This window comes from Hippocampus bargibanti, linkage group LG14 (assembly GCF_051943395.1).
Source record: "Hippocampus bargibanti isolate YZ-2025 linkage group LG14, ASM5194339v1, whole genome shotgun sequence".
Taxonomy (NCBI): Eukaryota; Metazoa; Chordata; class Actinopteri; order Syngnathiformes; family Syngnathidae; genus Hippocampus; species Hippocampus bargibanti.
This window is the reverse complement of record NC_142747.1, coordinates 20,881,096-20,906,053: the sequence shown is the minus strand read 5'-3', so window position 1 is coordinate 20,906,053 and position 24,958 is coordinate 20,881,096. Positions and strand designations below refer to the sequence as shown.

General features: G+C 41.9%; 2 protein-coding genes across 9 annotated transcripts in view; both read left to right on the top strand.

Moving 5' to 3' along the window:
* LOC148888826 (solute carrier family 12 member 9) overlaps window positions 1-12,424 on the top strand; it is a 30,451-nt gene extending 18,027 nt beyond the window's left edge. The window contains exons 10-14 of one of the 2 annotated variants that reach the window (XR_016117195.1): window positions 1,155-1,347; window positions 4,393-4,567; window positions 5,818-5,964; window positions 6,748-8,060; window positions 11,743-12,424. Coding sequence is in view for 1 of the 2 variants with exons in the window: in XM_089014139.1 (XP_088870265.1) it covers window positions 1,155-1,347; window positions 4,393-4,567; window positions 5,818-5,964; window positions 6,748-7,685 (1,453 nt within the window). In the remaining variant the exon portion in view is untranslated. Of the gene's footprint in view, window positions 1-1,154; window positions 1,348-4,392; window positions 4,568-5,817; window positions 5,965-6,747; window positions 9,149-11,742 lie in introns of those variants that run through there. The other variant, XM_089014139.1, reaches the window with a different exon arrangement.
* A 46-nt stretch (window positions 12,425-12,470) lies between these two features.
* The window catches only part of ecel1 (endothelin converting enzyme like 1), a 42,600-nt gene continuing 30,112 nt past the window's right edge, over window positions 12,471-24,958 (top strand). For all 7 annotated transcript variants that reach the window (XR_016117095.1, XR_016117096.1, XM_089013066.1 and 4 more), the window contains exons 1-3: window positions 12,471-12,537; window positions 12,868-13,036; window positions 15,134-15,248. The gene's annotated coding sequence lies outside the window, so the exon portion shown is untranslated. The remainder of the gene's footprint in view (window positions 12,538-12,867; window positions 13,037-15,133; window positions 15,249-24,958) is intronic.

The following is a 24,958-nucleotide window of genomic DNA, read 5'->3' as shown; positions in this document are numbered from 1 at the left end:
ATAACTGGATGGGTAACAAGAAAACATACTCCCAATCTGAACTCTCTGACGCCGTTGTTTTGATTCTGGAGCGAGGCAAGACGTTCCGGCGTGACATTACAAACAAGGAGGCGGGACCTTCTGAAACTCTGCATCTCCGAGGTCATTTTGAAGTCGTTTTGGGACACTTGAAGTCATTTTTGTTGATGTTTTGCATTTGACTAAAAAATATCAGCCTGCGTGTTTTGGCTATTTTAGATGCTATAAAACCTTTTTATGATGTCAGTTAGGAAACAAAAAAAACATGGTACTATCATTCTATAAGCATACCAGTATCCTAACTTCCACCAGTGACTCTGCCCTCTGTATCCCCTGCCCCCAACCACTTCTATCCTTGTCCACAGCTTTGTCACCTCCTGTCTAAACTACCACAACACAGTAAGAGCTTCAAATAGGTCCAGAACTCCACTGCACGTCATAACATAGAAATCAATCAACGTCACAGGCTCACGGTCAAACTCCAAATTCAATCAGAACTTTATATTCTCCAAGCACTCACAAAATGGCACTCCAGACTTTACCTGCTTTACGTGAGGCAGAGTGTAGACTGCAAGGTTAAAATATGCCATCAATCAGGCTCCACAAATAACTCGCACAAGCCATCTGTACACTTGATGCAAAAAGCTATCAACCCAGCTAAACAGAACACAATTGATGAGGAACTAGATAAAATGATCGCAGAGAAAGCACCTCCAAGGGATCATTCCACAAGATGGTGAAGAAAAAAGGCTACGTTCCTCATCAAGTGTTTCATGCTGATGAAAGTGGCCACTCCATTCCATCAAGCCATCAATGACCATCACAAAGGTCAATAAAACGACTTTATTATACAGTACAGTTTATTTCTTTGATTATAATACCATAGCACATTTATTATACATAAAATAAGGTATATGTTGTGTAGTTTAAGGCTTAGAAAATTATCTGGGAAGGGATTATTCTCATTTTAATGGTTTCTTATGGGAAATACATTTTTGGGATACACACTGTTTGCCTTACATACAGTGTCTGGGAACCAATTAAGTTCGTAAGCCAAGGTATCACTGTATTTGGAAAATGCTAGCCTCATCCTGATTCAATCAAGCCACATTCTTTTCCTTTTGTTTCCTTTCCAGGCCGACTTTTCGTTATTTCACCTGGCATACGTGCGCGCTGGGCATCGTGGGCTGCGCCGTCATGATGTTTCTCATCAACGCCATCTACGCCTCGGCCAGTATCGCCTTTATGCTGCTGCTGCTTCTGCTCATTCACTACCTCAGTCCAACCTCCAGCTGGGGCTACATCAGCCAGGCTCTCATTTTCCATCAGGTTTGAAACACACACACACACACACACACACACACACACACACACACACACACACACACACAGCGTTGCCTCGTCATTATTACAGCAACTAACCCCCCCCCCCCCCCCCCAAATGTGTTCTTGCCAAGCAATCTCTTGAAAATGTTTATAGGGCCAGATAAACACAGACGATTGCCTCTCCAAGCCAAGTCTATGCATCAGACAATAACACATATCAAACGCTGTCCGTCCAAAATTCATACTCATTCATTGTTATGCAACCATCTATCATTTTTATATTACACACATACACGCTGCATATTATTTTTTTACCTACACCCCCTCAAGCCCTTGGTTTACGAACTTAATTGGTTCCCATAAAGTGTGTGTAAGGTGAAAAGTGTGTATTCCAAACATTAATTTTACATTGGAAACCATTAAAATGAGAATAATCCGTTCCCAGGTCCCCATAAAACATCATTTTCGACTAAATAAGCCTCAAAGGACAACCGACGCCATTTTTTTGTTTCCTAACTGACATCATAAAAACTTTTTATAGCATCTAAAATACCCAAAACACGCAGGCTGATATTTTTAGTCAAATGCAAAACACCAATAAAAATGACTCAAAGCGTCCAAAAACGACTTCAAAATGAAACCGGAAATGGGCCAATTTCAGAAGGTCCCGCCCCCGTGTTCGTGACATCACGCCAAGGCGTCTTGCCTTTCTCGAGAATCAAAACAATGGCTTCAGATTGGGAGAAGATGCTTTCTTCTTACTCATCCAGTTATGAATAGGATTGAAATAGTTCTGAAGAGGAAAGCATACATGTTTGCAATTGATTAAAGGAGTCCTCCCATATCAATTTGAGCTAAAAACAGTTGGTTGCCATTTCCAGCTCCTTGTTAGGAAATCTAAGATTATATTCTCGCGAATTCGACGTTCGTAAAGCCAAAAGTTTGTTGGCTAAAGCGTTCGTAATCCGAGGTATCACAGTACCGATTGTGCATAACTTGATATACTACAATTGGTTAGCGTCCTCTATCGTTGCTCACTTTGTTGCGCTCAAGGTGAGGCGGCAGCGTTTGCCAGTAAGGCCGGTTGCCAAGGCGATTGGAGGTGGTCGGGTTGGCCAGCAGTTTGTCAAGAGGCAGAATATTATTACAAGCACTCAACTTATTGCACTATTCCTTCCTTTCTCCCCCTCCCCCCTGTTTTCTTCGCTTCACACATATGCCTTCTCCCCCTTTTTTCACTCGCCCCGAGCATTTTAACGTTTTAAATGATTGCAAGCCACTAAAGGCGACTTTGGCAGCGCGCCAAAGTCAACAAGCTGCCATTTTACTTAGTGCATCTTTTTTAATACTTTAACTTTACATGCTTGTTCTTTCCATTTCCACACAGAAACGACATTTTGAATGAGGAAAAAGTATTGGAATAAAAAAGTTTGTTACATTTTCAAAACGTCAGTGTAAGCTCTCAGTCATACAGGAGACCTTCACAGATCACCTCAACTCGGTAGACATCAACATTAAATTGACTCGCGAGGACATTAAAGAGAACCAAACTAGCCTTTTTGGATTGTAAAGTCATTATAAAAGTGGACAGAACGCTAAAAACCGAAGTCTTTAGGAAGGCCAATACTTTTCGATTCTAACCACCCTTTACAACACAAACTAGGAGTTATCAGAACCTTCCAGCATGGGGTCAAAGGTAAAAAAAAAGGAGTCAAAACATATCAAGAGAGCACTCACAAACTGCGGGTACCCTCAGTGGTCTTTTAACAAATGTCAAAAGGAAAGAATAGGGAATGAAACCAAAACATTCTGAAGATACAAAAAGGAGAGGAGTAGCAGTACCTTACATTGCAGGAGTTTTTGAAAAACTAAAAAGAGTCCTTTGGCAACACAAAATTGCCATTGTGGGCTGAGGTTTCAATTTGGATCGTTCATACAACATACTTCTTAGGCAACATAGGCTTAGTTATGCCGATGAGGCGATACCAAATCAAATGGGGCAATCGGGGCAGTCGTCAGTCAGGACAATAGAAGCAATCAGTGGAGCCGCAGGGATTTGTCCTCTGCTCCCCCCCTACCTGAGAGCAGGGACCAATCATAGCAGAGTCCGGCACCGCCGCGTTTGGACAGTAGGGATATATATAGGGCCCAAACTACCAGCAAAAGATTTTAGTTCACTGCCGAAGCATCTTGGATGAGAAGCGAAACGTCCGACACCTTCAAAGAAGTACAGATGACGGCTGAAGAAACCTTTTCATCGATGGACCACTCCTGTGACGCAGTTACAACAATGAAAAACAGTCCAGGTTGAAGCCAGATAGCATTGCAGCAAAAAAAAAATGGAGGCAGAAGCACTCACAACAAAAACACAGCAGAAGATAACAAGATGCTGACAACAGTGTCAAGGAAAGACTTTGCGACCAAAAATAAAATGGCGCGTTGACGCTGATGGTATCAAGAAAAAGAAATAGACGGAGACGGAATCTAAGCATGGAGAAGGGATGAGTGATTGAGGAAAAGGACGTGATGGATGAGAGTGAAGGGACAGAAATGATGATAGCCTGATGGATGAGAAGACGGAAGAAAATGGGAGGCTAAAGAAGATAGATGGTGAGATGAGCGGAGGCGGCGTCTATGCACCTCCGAGAAGATGGCAAGTTGGTGCCAACGTGGCAACGTGGAATGGCCAAGATTGTCATGAAACTTCAAATGGGCAGACAAGCAAGCGTTGGGCAATAATCCTGAACGACGCATTATTCAGTCGCTTGGAGATAGAGCCACAATCTCTTTTTCACTCTCTTTATTGATAAATGGATGGATGGAAGGATGGATGGATGGATGACTGATGGATGGATGAATGGGTGGATTTTTATGGATGGAAGGATGGATGGAATGGGTGCATGGAAGGATAAATGGATGGATGGATGGATGGATGGATGGATGTATAGAAGGACGGGCGGATGGATGAATAGATGGACAGATGAATAGATAAATGGATAGACAGATATTTGTTTGTAATGTAACTTTGCTTTTCCTTGTTACTTGTAGGTCCGCAAGTATTTGCTAATGCTGGATGTAAGGAAGGATCACGTCAAGTTTTGGAGGCCTCAAGTTCTGCTGATGGTCTCCAACCCTCGAAGCAGCGTCGGCCTCATTACCTTCATCAACGACATTAAAAAAAGTGGCCTGTACGTGCTGGGCCACGTTCAACTTGGAGATCTCAGTAAGAACGCTGACATTTGGCGATCATCTCCAAATTCCCAGAATTCAATTCCTAAACATGCTCCTCCCCTTTCATGGAGGAATCTGCATTTTCTGTTATGCGGACTTGGCCACAATTTAGACTCCATTAACTCACATTGGCAAATTTATTCAGGAATTGAAGATATGACGTAACGCGCCATTGCCAAATTTGTTCGGGTGTCATTTTTTTTCTTGCTGGAGTGTCGATAAAGTGCTGGCCAGACCTCTGGCAATGTTTTTTTTCTTTTCTACAAGGGGGCAGCATTTGCCTTTTTTCCATATTAGTGCTTTGTTACAGCTTCAACTGTTGTTAAAGCGCTATATCAACCAATATGGATGTATTGCGTTGTATTCTGGACAGCCGCCCTCATTTCTAGCTCATATAACTCCAGACCCATATAACTTTGGAATCAACTCTCTTTTTTTTCTATTGAAAGACGAGAGTCGAAAGTTTCTTACACTGCGTTGAATATTGTAGTCCTAAAACTCAATTTCGTGGGTCCTGGAACTTGAGTGACAATGATGTTGGTTCCACTGCGCTCCGTGAAATGTATTATTATTATTATTATTAGCATTCTTGCTAGCTGGCTAAATGTTAGCTATCTATCCAGCTAGCTAGCTATCTATTAGCTAGCTGGCTGGCTATCTGTTATCTATCTTTCCAGCTAGCTAGCTATTTAGCTATCTATTAGCTTGCTGGCTGGTTTTACGGCTATCTATTGGCTAGCTAGCTAGGTGGCTATCTAGCGTTCTATTTGAGTTAATTCCGGGTTAAGTGAAGGCCTCGCTAGCTATCTGTTAGCTATCTATTAGCAAGCTAGCTTTCTATCCGAGTTACTTAGCTATCAAATTTGCTGTCTATTAGCGCGCAAAAAAAAGGTAAACGCCCCCTTTTAAATAAGCCCGATGAGTAACAAAAAAAGACGAGTATCGTACACTTCAGGTTGAAATGAGCGAAGGATTCGGCTTTGTGGAGAGAAAAGGTTGTGCCTCGGTGATAATTTGCAATGAAACAATACCATGGATCAGTGACACCCCCACGCTAACGTTAGCATCCATAAACTTCTGTGAGAGACAGCAGAAAGCAAGCGCGCAAGCTAATGAGCAGTGTGCAGGCTAGCGAGCACTAACTTGGCCTATGAACCCGGCAAGTTGACTTTCATTCCGATCGTTTGGCAGGATTTTTACCAGTCATGAGGACTAAAGTATATGTTTGTCTTCATCTCACAGGCACATTGCCCTCTGACCCTCTCCAATCCCAGTATGCCTCTTGGTTGTCCCTAGTGGACCATCTCAACATCAAGGCCTTCGTCAACCTGACGCTGGCCGATTCGGTGCGTCATGGAATCCAACACCTTCTGTTCATCTCTGGATTAGGTGAGTGTCACACACATTCATAAATTTGGCAATGCCGATGAGACAAATGGCTTCACTTCTTGACATAATGATCTTGTCAATCAGATTTTTCAATCAGTCAATCATTCCAAAGCCCTTATTTTTTTCCCCCAAAGGGACAATTTAAAAGACACGAAGAGCAGCTTCATTAAAAAAAAAGGGGAGGACAAAACAACCACGTAAAACTGTCCACAAAGATACATGACGAGTATTCCTACCAAAGATGGGGACACTGTATTAAAAATAAATATTTTAAACTGCAAATTAAAATAATCTCTATCCAATCCATGAAACTCAGAATAGAGACCCCAGTTTGAAGTACGAATGGGAATGAAAGTCATCAACAAAAATTTAACACAGACACTGATACCTTTGCTTACGAACTTAATTGGTTCCCAGATAGAGTGTATAAGGCGAAAAGTGTGTATCCCAAACATTAATTTCCCATAGGAAACCATGAAAATGAGAATAATCCGTTCCCAGGTCCCCATAAAAAAATATTTTCTACTAAAAAAACCTTAAAACTACACACAATATACCTTATTTCATGTATAATAAATGTGATATGGTATTGTAATTCAAGAAATAAACTGTACTGGATAATAAAGTCATTGTATTTACCTTTGTGATGGTCGTCGATGGCTTTATGGGATGGATAGCTTTTTGGAGTGGACATTGTCTGGCAGCGAATGAGTTAAAAACATCTGTGAATTAAATCATTTCATCCCTCTATGGATTTATTTGATTTCCATCTCTGCGTTCCAGGTGGGATGCGTCCCAACACTCTTGTCCTGGGTTTTTACGACGACAGCCTCCCAAAGGACGCTCTGTCCACAAATCACGCCGCAGAAGCGACGTGCCTCCCTCATGATCACGAACGGCGCCAAAATCCCTTCCATTTTGCTTCTCTTCGGTCCACTGAGCGGTCTGGAGATCATGTTCTCCACGACGGCAAGGTTTTGGGTCCCCAGGAGTACGTCGCTATCATCGCAGACGCCATGAAGATGCAAAAAAACGTGGTTCTGGCCCGTCACTTTAACAGTTTTGAGCGAGCGCAGGCTCTGTCAACCACCTCTTCTTCTCCAGGGAAGAGTTTGATCTTCGTAGACGTCTGGCCGGTCAACCTTCTGCGTCCGGATAGCACGAGCTACGTGGATACCTGCTCTCTGTTCTTGCTACAGCTAGCTTGCATTCTCAACATGGTCCGAGCCTGGCGCAAAGCTACGCTACGTCTCTTCCTTTGCGTGGAGGACGGACGTAGCGTGAGAAGCTTGGAGCAGAAGCTCAGAGAGTTGCTGAAAGAATTACGAATTAAAGCTCAAATCTACCCCGTGGCTTGGGATCGGCAGGTAGCGCTACACTGGCAGCGCCAGGGCCAATCGGGCGAGGGGAAATTATCGCAGGCCACGGACGTAAACCAAGACGAGAAGAATCTGGAAGGAGATGATGACGATGAAGACCTTACAAACACCTTACGAAGCAACACAGCGCGTTTGGCCGATGACTACCTGTCAGCTGTCAATCACCTGATCCGAAACCAAACCCAGCCAGCACCTGCTGTGCGCTTCCTGTATTTGCCCCGCCCACCGGCCGACATCCGTCTCTACGATTCTTACTTGCGCCAGCTGGAGTTGCTGACTCGAGACTTTGGTCCCACTTTGCTTATTCACGGAATGACGCCTGTCATCACCACTGATATCTGAACACTTCCTGTCACATGACATAAGGCGGGACATCCGTGCCTTGTGTAGCCTTATTGCTAGCCTAGATTTGACTTGTCACTCAAAAGGATAAACGACCCTTAAAATCCGAGCAACAATATGGAACAAACCTTATTTTAGGTTTGGTTTTGACTTTCTGAAGATACAAAAAGGAGAGGAGGAGCAGTACCTTACACTGATGAAAAGGTTTCTTCAGCCGTCATCTGTACTTCTTTGAAGGTGTCGGACGTTTTCCTTCTTATCCAAGAAGCTTCGTCAGCAAACTAAAGTCTTACTAGTAGTTTTCGGCCTGTAAATCCGCTTCAATTCCAAGCCGCGGCAGTTCAACATACGCATCGACAATCTTGGGATCTTAAGGTGTGTACTCGGATATAGTTTTCATTGCTGTTTTTCCTGGAGATAAAAAGTACTGATGATTCGAAGGGTGGAACATAGACAAGATATTAATAAGGAAGTCAAAAGTAAACAATGAATATATCTCCTGAATATCAAGTCTGGCCCACCAGCATGAAAGCTAGATGGCAATATGGACTCTCAACAAGATGGCCAGCCCACCCTCCTCTCTCGTATCATTTCATTCCACACGTGTGAGAGCTTTCCACTGGCCAATCCAGTCAAGAGTTGAATTTCAAGTATCCTCTGGCTTCCCTTGTGGCCTCTTTTTTATTTCCATTTTCAGACATGAGGTAGAGATGGGAACTTTCTTACCGTGATCATCCCATTTGCCTTGGGATCAAAAAAGTGACCAGCATGTTAACGATCTCACATGTGGAATGTAGTTTCAACTTGGACACGAAGTCTTGAGTGCTCATTTTCACTGTCGCTACACTCGAGAGAGATGATTTTCATTTGATCGGAATAGGAAGCTTTTTTTTAAAGGACAACCGACACCTCCGGACAAGTTGCGTCCATAATTTGTCAAATCACTTCAAATGACTTCGACTGAGCGTATTTGACAAAGATTCCAGCGCATAGAGCTAGATTTTACGAGGAATATTCAGGAAGTCTTGTTTCCGAATTGATGACGATGCCTGACGTGACGTCACGGAGGGAACGCCCCTGACCGAGAAAGCCACACACGATGCATTTTGGGTACTTTTTTTTCATCTGAAAACTTCGTGTTGATTGTGAAATTAGAAGGAAAACGACATAAATAACGCCATGGACTACTATTTGATACTAGTTGACACAAATTCCCAGCGGACAAATCAGCCCATTTTCCACATAGCTTGTGCGCCATCTTGTGAATTTTCTGGGCGCTACATTGGAGTCCAAAGGGCTCGAATTGATACGGAAGGACTTCTTTGTCATCATGTCCCTGTCTTGTTAATAAAACGTGTATGTGTGTGTGTATCTGCGTGTGCACCCTGTCCCCGCTGTGTCGCTAAAACGTGTTTGTGTGTGCACTTCATGTCCCCGTCTTGTGAATAAAACGTGTCGCTGTGTGTGTGTGTGTGACAGCGGCAAAGGGAGACAAGACGAAGACTTAGTGTGTTTTTGCCTGTAGGCAAACCATTTTTTTTTTCGCCCTGTCACGTCCGCCGTCCTGATCAGAGGAAACGCGTCACTCCCCCCATGTATCATAGCCCTTAAAACGCCTGCCGCGCAAAGGATTCACATGCTCACTTATCACTTGACTTTTTAATTTCATCTTCACATCCACTTAATTTTACACGACGTGCACTTTTCCTGAGTCATCTGGTGGATTTGGTTTTTCCCAAATCCACCAGAGAGGGACGGAAGTCAATCTGGTCACGCTGACACAACACATTCTATTCCCAGTTAAGAATTTTGGAAGCCAAACAGACCCTTGGCGATAGCTTTTAGCCGTAACGCCGTTAAATTATGCAGAAATGGTGTCAGTTGGCAAAACGGTGATGACATATTTAAAGGATAACCGACGCCTGCGGACAAGTTGTGTCTGTAATTTGTAAATTTGCTTTGAATGACTTCTACTGAGCGTATTTTACAAAGATTCCACCGCATATCGCTACATTTTACCTTGTAAGACTCTTGTTTTCCAGTTGATGACAATTCCTGACGTGACGTCACAGAAGGAACGCCCCTGACCGAGAAAGCGACACACAATGCATTTTGGGTACTTTGTTTGCTCTGAAAACTTCGTGTTGATGGCGAAATTGGAAGGAAAACACATAAATAAGGCGCTGGTGAATCGTTGTGTGTTGCACCAAAACTACTATTTGATACTAGTTGACACAAATTCCCAGCAGACAAATCAGCTCATTTCCAACGGAGCTTGGGTGCCATCTTGTGCATTTTCTGGGAGCTACAACAGAGTCCAGATGCCTCAAAATGAGACGGAAGGACTCCTTTCATCAAATGCAAACATTTATGCTTTCCTCTTCAGAACTATTTGAATTATATTGATAACTGGATGAGTAACAAGAAAGCATCTTCTCCCAATCTGAAGCCATTGTTTTGATTCTAGAGCAAGGCAAGACGTCCTGGCGTGATGTCACGAACAAGGGGGCGGGACCTTCTGAAACTCGCCATCTCCGAGGTCACTTTGAAGTAGTTTTGGGACACTTTCCGTCCTTTTTATTGGTGTTTTGCATTTGACTAAAAATGTCAGCCTGCATGTTTTTGGGTATTTTAGAAGATGCTATCAAACGTTTTTCTGATGTCAGTTAGGAACGAAAGAAAATGGTGTCGGTTGTCCTTTAAAACTACACTAAGGCGAAAAGTTCGTAAGATAAAGCGTTAGGTATCACTGTATATGAATTAAGGCTTGGTATTGGGGAAAAGGAGAAAAAAAAAAGATTGAAGCGCACGAGAATATGGCTTTTGTTGAGTGATGACGGCAGTTTGAATGACATTTGTAAGGAAGCGACATTTCCCAACGGATGACAATCAAATCACAGCAACAAGGAGCATCACGCCAGCTTGGACGTTTATGAGCATACTGTAACTTTTAATGTTCTTCATAGAGCTTTTAAAGCTGCCGGATTTCTCCGCCACCATCAACGTTTAACTTTGACATACTGCTCAGATTGAAACGTTTTTGAGCATGTTTGAATAGGAATGCTTTGAGCTTTCAAGACGCATCTGGAAAAGTGGCTTTTTTTTTTTTTTTTTTTTTGCTACTCTAACTTTACAATATGCACATTTTTATAATGATATCCTTAATACAGTGATACATTGGCTTACAAACGTAATTGGTTCCCAGAGTGTGTAAGGCAAAAGGTGTGTATCCCAAAAAATAATTTCCCATAGAAAACCATTAAAATGATGATAATCCGTTCTCCCAGGTCCCATAAAACATAATTTTCTACTAAATTAGCCTTAAAACTATACAAAATATACCTTATTTTTTTGTATAATAAATGTGCTATTTTATTGTAATGAAATAAATAAACTGTACTGTCTAATAAATCATTTTATTGGTGTTTAGCATTTGACTACAAATATCAGCCTGCGTATTTTCGATGCTATAAAAGTTTTTCCTGATGGCAGTTAGGAAACAAAAAAATGGTGTCACTTGTCCTTTAATGCACTGCTAAGCATGTTGCCACTGGTCATCAAATCAACATGATGGCTGCATTTTGTCCATTTCCTCTGAGTGGCCGAGTGGTGCATTTTACACAGTCAACTAATTACCGCCGTATAAACACACAAAAACAAAGACTCGTTACAATTTGCCTGGATAATTTCGCACTTGTCCATTTTCGTGCCTGAACTGCGTGTGGACAAGCAATTTGTCTGTACAAAGCGATGGTCGGACCTCTCTTTCCAAAAAAAAGAGAGAAGAGGGTGCAGGAAAAAGGTAGAGTTGGTGCAATTTAATCTTCCTGACTGAATATATGTGATTACATCTGGGACAGGGTGGGGGGCGGCGTTGTGGGGGGTAGCAGTAGGTGACAGCCAGTGAAATAAGAGGTGGGATGATAATGATTTGCAGTCGGACTGAAGCGGAGCGGGAATGAGATCCGCTGTTGTTCTTCATTTGGGTCAGCGCTCTGATTGCTGCATATCAAATCAGACCCAGAACGAGAGCTTGTTTTTTTGTTTTTCTTTATAGGGTTGAAGCGGGCTTATAAGGAACATTATCCACAGGAGTGGTCCATCGATGAAAAGGTTTCTTCAGCCGTCATCTGTATTTCTTTGAAGGTGTCGCTTCTTATCCAAGAAGCTTCGTCAGCAAACTAAAGTCTGACTGGTAGTTTCGGCCCTATATATATTTATATCCCTACTGTCCAGGCGTGCTATGATTGATCCCTGCTCTCAGGTTGGGGGAGCAGAGGACTACTCCCTGCGGCTCCACTGATTACTTCTATTGTCCTGACTAACGACTGGCCTGATTGCCCTATTTGCTCTGGTATCACCTCATCAACATAACTAAGCCTATGTTGCCTAAGCAGGCTGTTGTACGAACGATCCAAATTGAGCCTCACCCCACCATGTCGGTTTAGTGAAGGATTTTGCTGTTTCATGAAAATAGCCTTTCAAAGCATCTATTTTCTTTGGCTAAGATTTTAACCTCATAGTCGTCAAATGAGTAGTTGCTAGCTTTTAGGTGCAAATGTACTGCCGATTGAGGCCCACTAGTATCCCTGCGATGTTGATAGTCTTTTTTTTTGAGAATTTGTTTAGTCTCCCCAATGTATTGCTCTTTACAATTTTCATTCTTACAATGTATTGAATAAACGACATGACTTTGTTTTTCATTTGCCAGCCTATCCTTTTGATATATAGGGCCGAAACTACCAGTAAGACTTTAGTTTGCTGACGAAGCTTCTTGGATAAGAAGCGAAACGTCCGACACCTTCAAAGAAGCACAGATGATGGCTGAAGAAACCTTTTTCATCAATGTAAGGTACAGCTACTCCTCTTCTTTTTGTATCTTCAGATTTTTTTGCTTTCATTCTCTATTCTTTCCTTTTGACATGTTTTTGTTTTTCATTTGGCAGCCTATCTTTTGGATGCACTAATTTTTGCCTTAAAGTGTTCATCGGTTTGAAATAAGTTGGAATTTTGTGTTGCCAAAGACTCTTTGTAGTTTTTTCAGAAACTCCTGCAATGTAAGGTACTGCTACTCCTCTCCTTTTTGTATCTTCGGAATTTTTGCTTTCATTCCCGATTCTTTCCTTTTGACATTTGTTAAAAGACCACTGATTTTTGAATTTTTTGGATGAAATTGACCTAGGTGACCGTGTGATCTGCGACGAGGAGTTTTAAGGAGAGAAGGAAATAAAAGACGACATCCTCATTCCAAGTAAACATCTGCCCAAGTTGCGCACGCAAATCCTGACAGCGAGCTGGTTGAGCTTTGCGTGCAAACAAATGGATTTCCACTCGCACACAAACACTCTCAGGTGAGCTTTGAAACGTTGGGATTGAATCGGGCGAAGCAAGCCACGCTTCGGGAGAAGAAAAGTTCAAGTGGAAATGGGATTTTCTATTTTAATTAGGCAAGACGCTGGCGTGATACAAGACCCGACGAGCTTTTTTTTCCCCTTTCCTGGACGTTCTTTTGTGCATTTGCTGAAGCATCACCCCGAAACTATAAAGCCAAGAATATAGAACGCAAATTGTGGAAGGAGGAATACAGTTAAGGAAAAAGTAAAATGATATTTTCACCCCAGGGTTGAGGACTTTGAATGTAGCCATTCTGAAACCTCACTCCTGCTATTATCTCAGTTTCAAGTCCACTTTTTATTGTTTTTTTAAAAGAAGTTGAATTGGGAAATGGGTTGACATTTAGTGTTCAAATGTAACACTAGTTCGTCTCTAAACTTATTAGCAACAGTGGTCCTCACTCCTCTGGAGTTATCCGGACCTCACAAAACCATTGAAACAGGAATGTGTGTGTGCCAAATTTTTCACACGGTGAGTCCCCACAATGTTGAAAAAACGTGTGTGTGTGTGTGTGTGTGCGCGTACGTGTGTGTGCGTGTGTGGAAAAAGTGTGTGCACGCACGCCAAATGTGTGTGTGTGTTGCGTTTGTTTGTGCGCGTGCATATGTGTGTGTGCCGAATCTTTCACACAGCAAGTCCCCACTATATCACAAACGTGTGTGTGTGTGTGTGTGTGTGTGTGTGTGTGTGTGTGTGTTAACGTATAAATGAGAGGCAGCCACAGTTGAAGTACGACAACGGGAGGTTGAAGAGAAAAACAAAAGAAAAGCAAAAGAAAACAAGAGGCGTACAAAAAGCTGAAGCTCCCTTCAGATTGAATTTGTTGAGGCGTGGCACTGACACACATCACAAACAGCGATGGCTGCGCGTGGAGCCACTCTGAGTCTTTCCGACCATTGCACAAAGTGGAAAAAGATGGAATTTCCCTTACAGATATCGCAGCCTGGTGTGCGTGTGCATGTGCATATGTGTGTGTGTGATAAGCATATTTGTGTGTACATCAGCATTCGTGCAGTCCTGTGAGTGCGATTAGATAGTATTTACTCTGTGCTGCAATGTGTGATTAAGTGTGCTTTCAAGCAATGCTTTCACGCTACACTGCGTCGCTCACTGCAAGAACAAAACTCACATGGGTGAAGAAAAAAATATATATATATATATATATATATATATATATATATATATATATACAGTGATGAAAATGTTTCTTCAGCCGTCATCTGTACTTCTTTGAAGGTTTCGGACGTTTCGCTTCTTATCCAAGAACTTTTGTCAGCAAACTAAAGTCTTACTGGTAGTTTCGGCCCTATATAGTTATTTCCCACTGTCCATAGGCTTAGTTATGCTGATGAGGTTATACCAGGGCAAATTGGGCAATCAGGCCAGTCGCCAGTCAGGCAGTCGTCAGTCTCCTCTGCTCCCCCCCAACCTGAGAGCAGGGACCAATCATAGCAGAGTCCGGCACCGCCACGTCTGGACAGTAGGGATATATATAGGGCCGATACTACCGGTAAGACTTTAGTTTGCTGACGAAGCTTCTTGGATAAGAAGCGACACCTTCAAAGAAATACAGATGACGGCTGAAGAAACCTTTTCATCGATGGACGATTCCTGTACGACTGAGAGCTTACACAGACGTAGTTCGGAAGCTTTAGCTTATTAAATGTATGTTTCGACGGAGGAACCAAAGCACACGGTCGAAAAGCGCCACTAGTTTTCCACACCCAATTTGAGTGCAGACATGGTTTGTTATGCGTATTCGATCCATTTTCTGTACCCGCAGTCTGTGCAAGTCCATGTGAACAGATGCTTATTTTTATTTGTGACACATTTAATGTTTATGGAGCACAAAAACAAGCACCAAGTATGTGGCAATGCCTCCATTGTAACGTTTTGTTGGCGCTGATGCAACAAAATGCAGCTTATGAAAACATAAAACACATTCCTATAAAATACTGACAATCGTTTACGATTAAATGCGGGATGAGGATAAAATGTTGTCGCCAATCTTTGTGACGCGGTGGCCGACTTCATCGTCTTGTTTTCGCCGCCAGGAAGGAAGAACCGCTTCATGACTTCATGAAACCCCACAAGAAGAACCTCCCAGAAAGACGGACTGGCTAACCTTTGTTGATTCCATCTTGCAATAGCGGCTGTGTCTCGCCAAAGGTAAAAATAATACATTTCATTTATAAGCACCTTTCAAAACCCTCAAGGATACTTTACAGTCACATTCTTTTTTTTTTTTTTTTTTTTTTGTGCGGGTGAGCAGCGGCAGCCATTCGCGCCAGCGTTCACTCTACCCGGAAGTAAGACAGCAGCAAAGTTATGAAAGGAAGTGGAATGATTGGTTGAATAAACAACATTAATAAATGAATAAATACAGTAAATACATGAATGAAAAACAAGCATAAATGAAAAGGTTCCTTCAGCCGTCATCTGTACTTCTTTGAAGGTGTCGGATGTTTCGCTTCTTATCCAAGATGCTTCGTCAGTGAACTAAAGATAGCTAGCTAGGTACATACATAGCTAATAGATAGCAACACGAGCATGCATTCACTCAACCCGGAATGACTCAAATAGATCGAAAGTTAGCTTGCTAACTAATAGCTAATAGATAGCAAATAGTTTTCAATTAGATCGCTAGCTAGCGAGAAATGATAAAATGTGATTAAGCAGGGACTGTCTGACTATACAGCAGAATGCCTTTTTTTGTTTTTAAAAGAACTCTGACATATGAAAATATGACATATCACGATAGCTAGCTAGCTAGCTAGCTAGATTTTTAAGGCATTATTTTATCTGTCTTAATGTTTTTCATGACACAAAAAGACTCGTGAAGAAATTTATAAGTGGGAATGATTAATTTGATACAAAAAAAAATCATGGAGTCATAACTGGGTCACAGCAATTAGTCCAAGAAATGGCCGTCATCCTTTTATGCTCATTTTATTCAGCAAATTTGAGAGATTTTTTTATTTTATTTTATTGTGGAACAACTATTGCATCATCCATCCTTGGCTTTGCTTTATTTTTCTTTTTTCTTTTTGTGCCTCATCAATCAGGTCCAATTCATTCATTGTCCTCTGGGTCGCTCCCCGCTGGCTTTTTGTGTTTTTTTTTTTTTTTTTTCATCGGGGGAAAGGATATGAGTTGCAGTGATTTCTTGATTGCTCCAGTGGCTGTGAGAGGCCTATAAATCTATCATCAAATGTCTTATTAAACACGCACACACACACACACACACACACACACACACACACACACACACACACACACACACACACACACACACACACACACACACACACACACACACACACACTGGATAAGCATTTAAGTTGGCCTTTCAGAGGTAACCGCTAACACCCACAAGCAGAGGGGAAGGCTTAAAGGACAACCGACACCATTTTTTTGTTTCCTAACTGACCTCAGAAAAACGTTTTATAATGTAGCGTCCCAGAGAATGCAGAAGATGGCGCCCAAGCTCCGTTGGAAATGGTCTGATGTGTAATAATAGTTTCATTTATTATAATAATAATAATAATAATAAATTTCATTTCGAAGTGCCTTTCAAAACTCTCAAGGTCACTATACAGCATACGCTTTTCTGCGGGTGAGCAGCGGCAGCTACACGTGCCAGCGTTCGCTCAACCTGGAAGTAACTCAAATACATAGAACGCTAGCTAGATAGCTAATAGATAATAGATGGCTAGCCTGCTAGCTAGATAGTGAATAGCTAGCTAGCTAACCAGTCAGATAGCTAGCCAGCCAGATAGCTAATAGATAGCCATTAGCTAGCAAATAAAGATACAAAATATAATAAATATATTTTTAATATTTTAATTTTATATAATAAAAATAAAATAAAAAAATGAATAAAACAGTGTCTAAAATAACGGCCGCGTTTCAATGCTCTGATCTTACCATGAAATGGCCATCCTTTTTCCTTCATTTCTAAACACTAGCTAACTAGCTTTAGTTGTTCAAAATGGAGGTTCGAATAGTAATCACTGAATTTACAAAAAATTATGTGTGCGCTCATTTTTCTTCATATTTCTCCACACGAGCTGTCCTGTGCTGATATCATGCAACTTTTCCATGATGCGAACACAAAATGATGAGCAAAAACAAATGAAATAGTCTTCATCCTTGTGGTTATTTTATCAAATTCGTTTTTTTTTTTCTGGTGATGTCCGCCTTGGCTGTGAGGGAAGATACAAAAAAAAAGAAGAAGGGCCATATGCTTTTCCTGATAAGCGCAAGTTCTTCTCTCAGGAATAAGCCATCACAAATCAGTCATGTGTCTTTCACACCCCCAAACGCAGGCTTTTGCATTGACCAATACAACTTTTGCACTGAAAGTAGCCAAAACAAATATGCTCCAACAACCGTCATGGCGGAGATAAACTGCACACCTCCACGCCAGAGAAATCACACTAAAACAGCAAAAGTGAGGGTCGATAAAGAATATACAGTCATACCTTGGCTTACGAACTTAATTGGTTCCCAGACAGGGTGTGTAAGGCAAACAGTGTGTATCCCAAAAATTAATTTCCCATCGGAAACCATTGAAATGAGAATGATCCGTTCCCAGGTCGCCATAAAACATAATTTTCTACTTTTCTAAGCCTTAAAACCACACAGAATATACCTTATTGTATGTATAATAAATGTGCTATAGTATTATGATTAAAGAAATAAACTGTACTGTACAATAAAGTCATTTTATTTACCTTTGTGATGGTCGTTGATGGAATGGAGAGGCCGCTTTCATCAGCATTAAACACTTGATGAGGAACGTAACCTTCTTCTTCCACCATCTTGACGAATCATTCCTTGTAAGCTTTGGCAGCTCTATCATCAGAACTGGCTGCCTCACCATGACGAATGACACGATGAATCCCCGTACGATGCTTAAAGTTTTCGAACCATCCGTGCCTAGCCTTGAAATCATCAATGCATGACGAACTTCCAGGTCTCCTCTTGACGATATCCGAGTGAAGTTGCCGTGCTTTCTCTGCGATAATTTTACCTAGTTCCTCATCAATTGTGTTTTGTTTAGCTGGCTTGATAGTTTTTTTGCATCAAGTGTACAGATGGCTTGTGCGGGTTGTTTGCGGAGCCTGATTGATTGGCTATTTTAACCTTGCAGTCTACACTCTGCCTTTGAACTATCAAAGTTGAAACTCTCTCACCTGTCTAAACCGCATCCCCTCACTGCTGCGTTCTTGACCAATCACGTGGCTTTAACCGAAGCCTAAGGGCGGGGAATACACATTCCCCGCCCAAAACAGTCGGCTCCCATTTTGTTGTTAGAAGAACGGGCTCGTTCGCGAACGACAAATCACCCATTGAGGTAGCTCCGTGTACGAAAAAAGTTCGTATGCCAAGGCAAAATGTATGTTGATAAATGTAACGTTCGTAAACCGAAAAGTACGTCAACCAAGGAGTTGGTAAACCGAGGTATCACTCACTGTATATTTTCTCCATCGCCTGCTCGTTGGTCAAAAACTTCAGTTGATGCTGCGAAAACGTTTGACAGACGTAATGTGAATAGCAGACATGCTAATATGAAGGGAATTAGATGTTGATCTGCTCTTATCAAGGCAAGTCTGCTAGCAACGGTGTTAAACAGATGGAAATCATATTCCAGACGTGCACGTAGACGTACACGTACTGCCCATATGTCAAAGCTATTAAGACACATACAACCGTGAGAAACCTTTTTTGTTAGGCCAGTTCAGAGACTTTGGCTTTGGTAGCCTAAAGCGCTAACCGTAAAAAAAAAAAAATGCACTTTGCCAAACGAACCGAAATTCAGACATTTCCAAACCGAATGATTTCTAAATCGAAATAATGTATTCTGATTTCCAAATCTTCCTTCAAACGTTTGATTTATTAAATAAAGCAAACGTTTGATTGGAAACAAAAGACTTTATCAACATGGCAGCGATAATACTAGTGGGGCTCAATCGGCAGTACATATGCACCTAAAAAGCTAGCAACCAATCATTTGACGACAATGAGGTTAAAATCTTAGCCAAAGAAAATAGATGCTTTGAAAGGGGAGTCAAAGAAGCCAGCAATATGAAATGTAAAAATGGAGAAATGGACAAACACAAAGACCAAAAAACAAACAAACAAACAAAACAACAACCCGAGGCGGAAAAAAGAGATTGCACGTTCCCCAAAAAAAGAATGGAGGCGCTCACAGTGTGTGGCCCTTCCTCCCTGGAGGAAGCTCAGTCACTGAAGGCTCAGCCATTTATCCTGTCCCATTACTGCCGACACTACTGTGAAATTGTCCAATAAATCAGTGTCTTTGAGCGGCACAGCTCCCCCTACTGACCGAGCCACCTGTCGTACGCCATGTCAATTTCCACTCTGGCTCGCCCGATCCGATTTCGAGCGACCTCCAGAGCAAAGAAGCAACTTACTTTGGCGTTGAGCTGACATGACGTCGCCTGATGATTTGGCGTAATGGGAAATAGCCGCTGACGGTGTTACGTCACGTGTACACTGTGAAGCAAAACTAAAATAGACAGTGAGACCTCATCTCACGAATATATTTGGTAGCCAGAAAGTGTGTATGTCAGGCATAAAGTTCGTTTTCCAAACATTTTTTTCCCATAAGAAACCATTAAAATGAAAATAATCCGTTCCAAGGCTCACATAATTTTCGACGAAATAAGCCTTGAAACTACACAAAATATACCTTATTTTATGTATAATAAATGTGCTATAGTATTGTAAATAAAGAAATAAACTGTACCCAGAAAGTGCGTAAGGTGAAAAATGTGTATTCCAAACATTAATTTCCCATTAGAAACCATTCAAATGAGAATAATCTGTTCCCGGTTCTTCATAAAACATAATTTTCTATGAAATAAAGCTTAAAACTACACAAAATATACCTTATTTAATGTACAATAAATGTGCTATTGGATTGCAAATAATACTTACATCTGTACATAGTACACCTGTACTTTTAAGGATATATATAGGGCCGAAACTACCAGTAAAACTTTAGTTTTCTGCCAAAGCTTCTTGGATAAGAAGCGAAACAACTTCAAAAAAGTACAGATGATGGCTGAAGAAACCTTTTCATCGATGTACTTACATGATAAAGTCGTTTTGTTGACCTTTGTGATGGTCGTTGATGGACTTGCCTCTTGATGATATCCGAGTAAAGTTGCCGTGCTTTCTCGGCAATAATACCCTCACCCACACTGTCCCCTGCTAGCTGCTTTTCATTAATCCAAATCAACAGAAGTTTTTCAACCTCAAGACCCAGTTCTATTTTTCATTTCACACTCTCTTACCGGCTTTAATTGTACAAGCACTAACGTCCATAAACCAACAGAAATGAGACATTTTAATGAACAGATCCATTTGTAACCTGGCAAATGAGGTCTTCCTGCAAAGGGGTTTACCAGGTCCTAAATTCCTCCCAAGGGCCAGATCTCCTACCTAAGTTGGAAAATGTCCACAAAGATGGACTCGGATTTGACACAAGAAAAGTTGAATTGCGGCAACTTTGTTTGCCGTCAACTCCTCGGAAGTCTTGAACAAATGCTAACTTCCCTTTTCTGTCCTTCAGACTTTTTCCCTTGCGATCTTTTGGTATTCCACAAACCTTTTAATGGCTGTTTGGTCCAAATCAGTCACACTTGCGCACGCCGACACACTTCTCCCCAGTCTTCCCATCCCTAATATACTTTCTTCTCTTCCTCTCTTTTTCTTCACACTACATTCTTTCCACATAATTCCTTCCTACTTTTTTTTTTCCTCGGTGTCCAGAAACTGGTTGCTTCACCATCTCGCGTGGTGTCCTGAGTAACAAGCTACTATTTCCTTTCTTATCCATCCTTCACCTCTATTTACTCTTTGAATCCATCCAATCGGATGCTTCTTGTAATCCCCCTTTGGCTTCTTCACCGACTCTTCTACCGCTGACTTTCAACCCCTCCCGACGTCCTCTTATTCATTTTCCTTCCATTGCTTCTCTGTTTCTTCTGGTCTCCACCGTAACCCGAATGCTGTCATCCACCCCCACATTTCCACCTTCCCTGTCTGGAAATCACCCCCGTTGTCCCTTTGCCAAATGAGATTTGGAGGCCAGGATCGGTGTTCTTCCCACTCAGACTGAAGTCAGTGACTGTAACCTGGCTAATGAGCTCTTCCTGTGCAGGATGTTCAAGTTGTAAATAAGTGCGGTGATAAAGGAGTATCCCAAGTCCTAAATTGTGTGCAATCCGCTATTTTATTATTTATCATTTTACTTATGGTTTTATTGTTGTGTGCTTTGTTTTTATTGTAAAGTGTCCTTGGGTCTTTTGGAAGGCGCTTGAACCACAATAACAGTCATTATTTTTTACTTTAAATTACTCCTGTGACGAAGGAGTTTTCCAAGTCCTAAATTCTCTCCAAGGCCAGATTTTCCAGGTTTGGTTATACAGTAAAGTCTCGTTATATCGATATCGGATATATCGATAGTCCCGGTTATATCGATATTTTTTCGGACTCCCTTGAATATCGATATAACGAGACTTTACTGTATTTCCAGGTTATGAATAATGTCAGTACAAAACCACCAGCAGGTGGCGTTTATTTTTTTTCTCAAGACAATAATATTTAAAGCCTGTAAAGTCAGCAATTGCAGGAGCCATGATCTTAGATTTTTTTACCATCCTAAATTTTGAACACATAAATGATGAAATACTGTACGCACACACACACACACACACACACACACACACACACACACACACACGCGCACACGCACACGCACACACACACCTCAACTCAGGGTAGTGATAAAGAGCTACTTAAGGGCTTCTGAGATTTCCTTCTCGAGCAATTGTTTACGGGCTGCGAGCACACACACCAGTTGTGCCGGCCCCCTTTGTGTATTCTTAGCAAACAAAGCCAAGCGTGGAGTAAACAGAGCCCTGCAAAGAGATACACCCGCCTTGCTGATTTTTATGTACTCAACGCGTGTTCTGCTACATGTGTTCGCTTTAACAAGAGGAATTTGGAACATGGTTTGATCGCCATGTTTTTACGCCCGAATGCCGTGATGAACAGCACTAACAACTGTAAAACAACAGAACATAGACATTTAATGGGTTGTCCGTTTCATGAACTGATACATTTGTGACCTCTGCCTGTCAAGGAGTTTACCAAGTCCTAAGTTAGTCCAAGGCCAGATCTCCAACATGAAGATGACAGTTTAACAGGCTGTGTCTTTTCACCTCAGATTGACCCCAGATTTTCTGTGCTTCCATTGTGGGCCTTGTGACAGACGTGCAACCTCTGTAGCCCTCTGCCAAGCTATTTTTTTGAGAGTATATGCAAAGTGAAGTGAAACATTAGTAAAAAACATTTTTCTTGATTTCAATACCATGTCCCATGGAACAAGCACCAACAACAATAAACCAACAGAAATTAGACATTTTAATAGGTTGTCTTTCCATGAATTGATGGATTTGTAACCTGGCTAATGAGCACTTCCTGTGAAAGAGTTGACCAAGTCCTAAATCTAGATTTCCTACTGTCATGAACATGACAGTTTAACAGGCTGCGTCTGTTAACTTCAGATTGACCCCAGATTTTCTGTGCTTCCATTGTGGGCCTTGTGTTCGGCGGCCAATTCACCTTGAAACTGCAACTGTGAACCACTTCCCCCTCGGTTGCGTTTGATATCACTTTGTCTGTTTCTGTGACACGGTATTTTGTTCGCTCCTGTGAGAAAAATACCAAGTACATTAGAGTGTAATAAGGCCATCTAGTGTCTCACAGCTACGAGGAAAATGAACGGCTTGTGCAGGGTGGCCTTTCAAGTCATTACTCAAAAGGAGACATTGAGAAAGTGAAAGAAATGTATGTGGTGCATTAGGGTGGTATACTTTCAGCGTCACATCATGTGGACAGTGTATTACCGAACAAAAACGTACACAACATGCATTATGTGAGCTGATAAGAGCTAAAAAACAGACGCAATTAGCTAAATTTGGCTATCAGTGGCAGGAAATAATTGAGTGCATATGTATCAGGCATTTGTCATTGGATTGGATCGGATTAGCCTTTAATAGTCTCGCAGTGGAGAAATTTACATTCGACAGCAGCAAGTTATGGAAGGAAGAGGAAAGGAAAGGAAGAAGTAGAAAAATGAAATACAGGAGCTGCTGTGAAGGCAGCCACTCTCGCAAAAAGAACAAAAATAAAAGAAATAAAATGACAACACAAAGATACATTCATTCAATCTAAGGCAATTTCTGCACCCTCTTTGTTGCATGAAGCAGTTCTAGATGAAACAGAATCAAAATGTCCTTTTCGCCAGTGGATCAGGAACGTCATGGTGGAATGCGCACGTCTGCTACACGCTAAATGTTGAACTTAAAAACGAAGCTCTAGCGTCCATTGATGTCAAGAGATTGTCTCAAATCTTCTGTCCCACGTCAATCCGCTTCAATTCCAAGCCGCGACAGTTCCGCATACTGCACCACCTTTCCGCTGAAGAAAACGGGGCTGTGAAAATACTGCCCAGGTTAGACGCAAAAAAAGCACAATGGCCCCAGAGCTAGTCTATTACATTGCGAAAAAAATGTATATACAGGTAACATCCGACTTACGACCACCCGTACTTACGACCACGACCTCCAGACCCTATTTTTACAATTGTAATTCTACGCCTGGCACCGCAACGCGCTAGCAGGCCGGCAACGCGGAACTCGGTCGTAAGTCGGATGTTACCTGTATATATATAGTTTTTTTTAATTTTTTATATCAATGACGGTTGTGGTGAATGAAATATTTTTGGGTATTGATTGTGGGGCACTGTGGCGATACATAATGTCATGAAAATGAAATATTCATGCACTTGCCTTTGGCCCACCTACCTTTTATGAAAACACACCTTAATGCCTCTCCTCCCACCACCATGAATCCCCGAATGATTTGAAATGATTTACGGCGGGCTCCACCCTCCACACTCACAGCCACCGCTGGAACAACTCTCCGATATTAAAATGCCACCCCCCCCCCCATCTCCTTCCTCGCAGTAGCCTTAAGTGGCCTGGTGAGCCAGCCTAAACCACCCATAAAGCTCTTTTAGTACGGGTTGGCTTTCCAACTCGCTTAAAGGACAACCGAAGCCTCCGGACAAGTTGTGTCCATAATTTGTAAAATCACTTCAAATGACTTCTACTGAGCGTATTTGACAAAGATTCCACCGCATATTGCTATATTGTACCTTTTAAGACTCACGCTCAATATTCAGGAAGTCTTTTTTTCGAGTTGGTGACGGTTCCTGACGTGACGTCACGTCAGGAACGCCCCTGACTGAGAAAGTGTCACACAATGCATTTTGGGTACTTTGTTTGGTCTGAAAACTTCGTGTTGATGGCGAAATTAGAAGGAAAACACATAAATAACGCCATGGTGAGTCGTGTATTGCACCAAGACTACTATTTGACACTAGTTGACACAAATTCCCAGCGGACAAATCAGCCCATTTCCAACAGAGCTTGGGCGCCATCTTGTGCATTTTCTGGGCGCTACATTGAAGTCCATACCCCTCAAAATGGTGTTTTGCATTTGATGAAAAATACGTCTGTGTAAGCTCTCAGTGGTACAGGAGTGGTCCATCGATGAAAAGGTTTCTTCAGCCGTCATCGTCTCCGTCACCAACACCTTCTTTGACGTTTCGCTTCTTATCCAAGAAGCTTCGTCAGCAAACTAAAGTCTTACTGGTAGTTTCGGCCCTATATCTATATATCCCTACTGTCCAGACATGGCGGTGCCGGACACTGCTATGATAGGTCCCTGCTTTCAGGTTGGGGGGAGCAGATGACTACTCCCTGCGGCTCCACTGA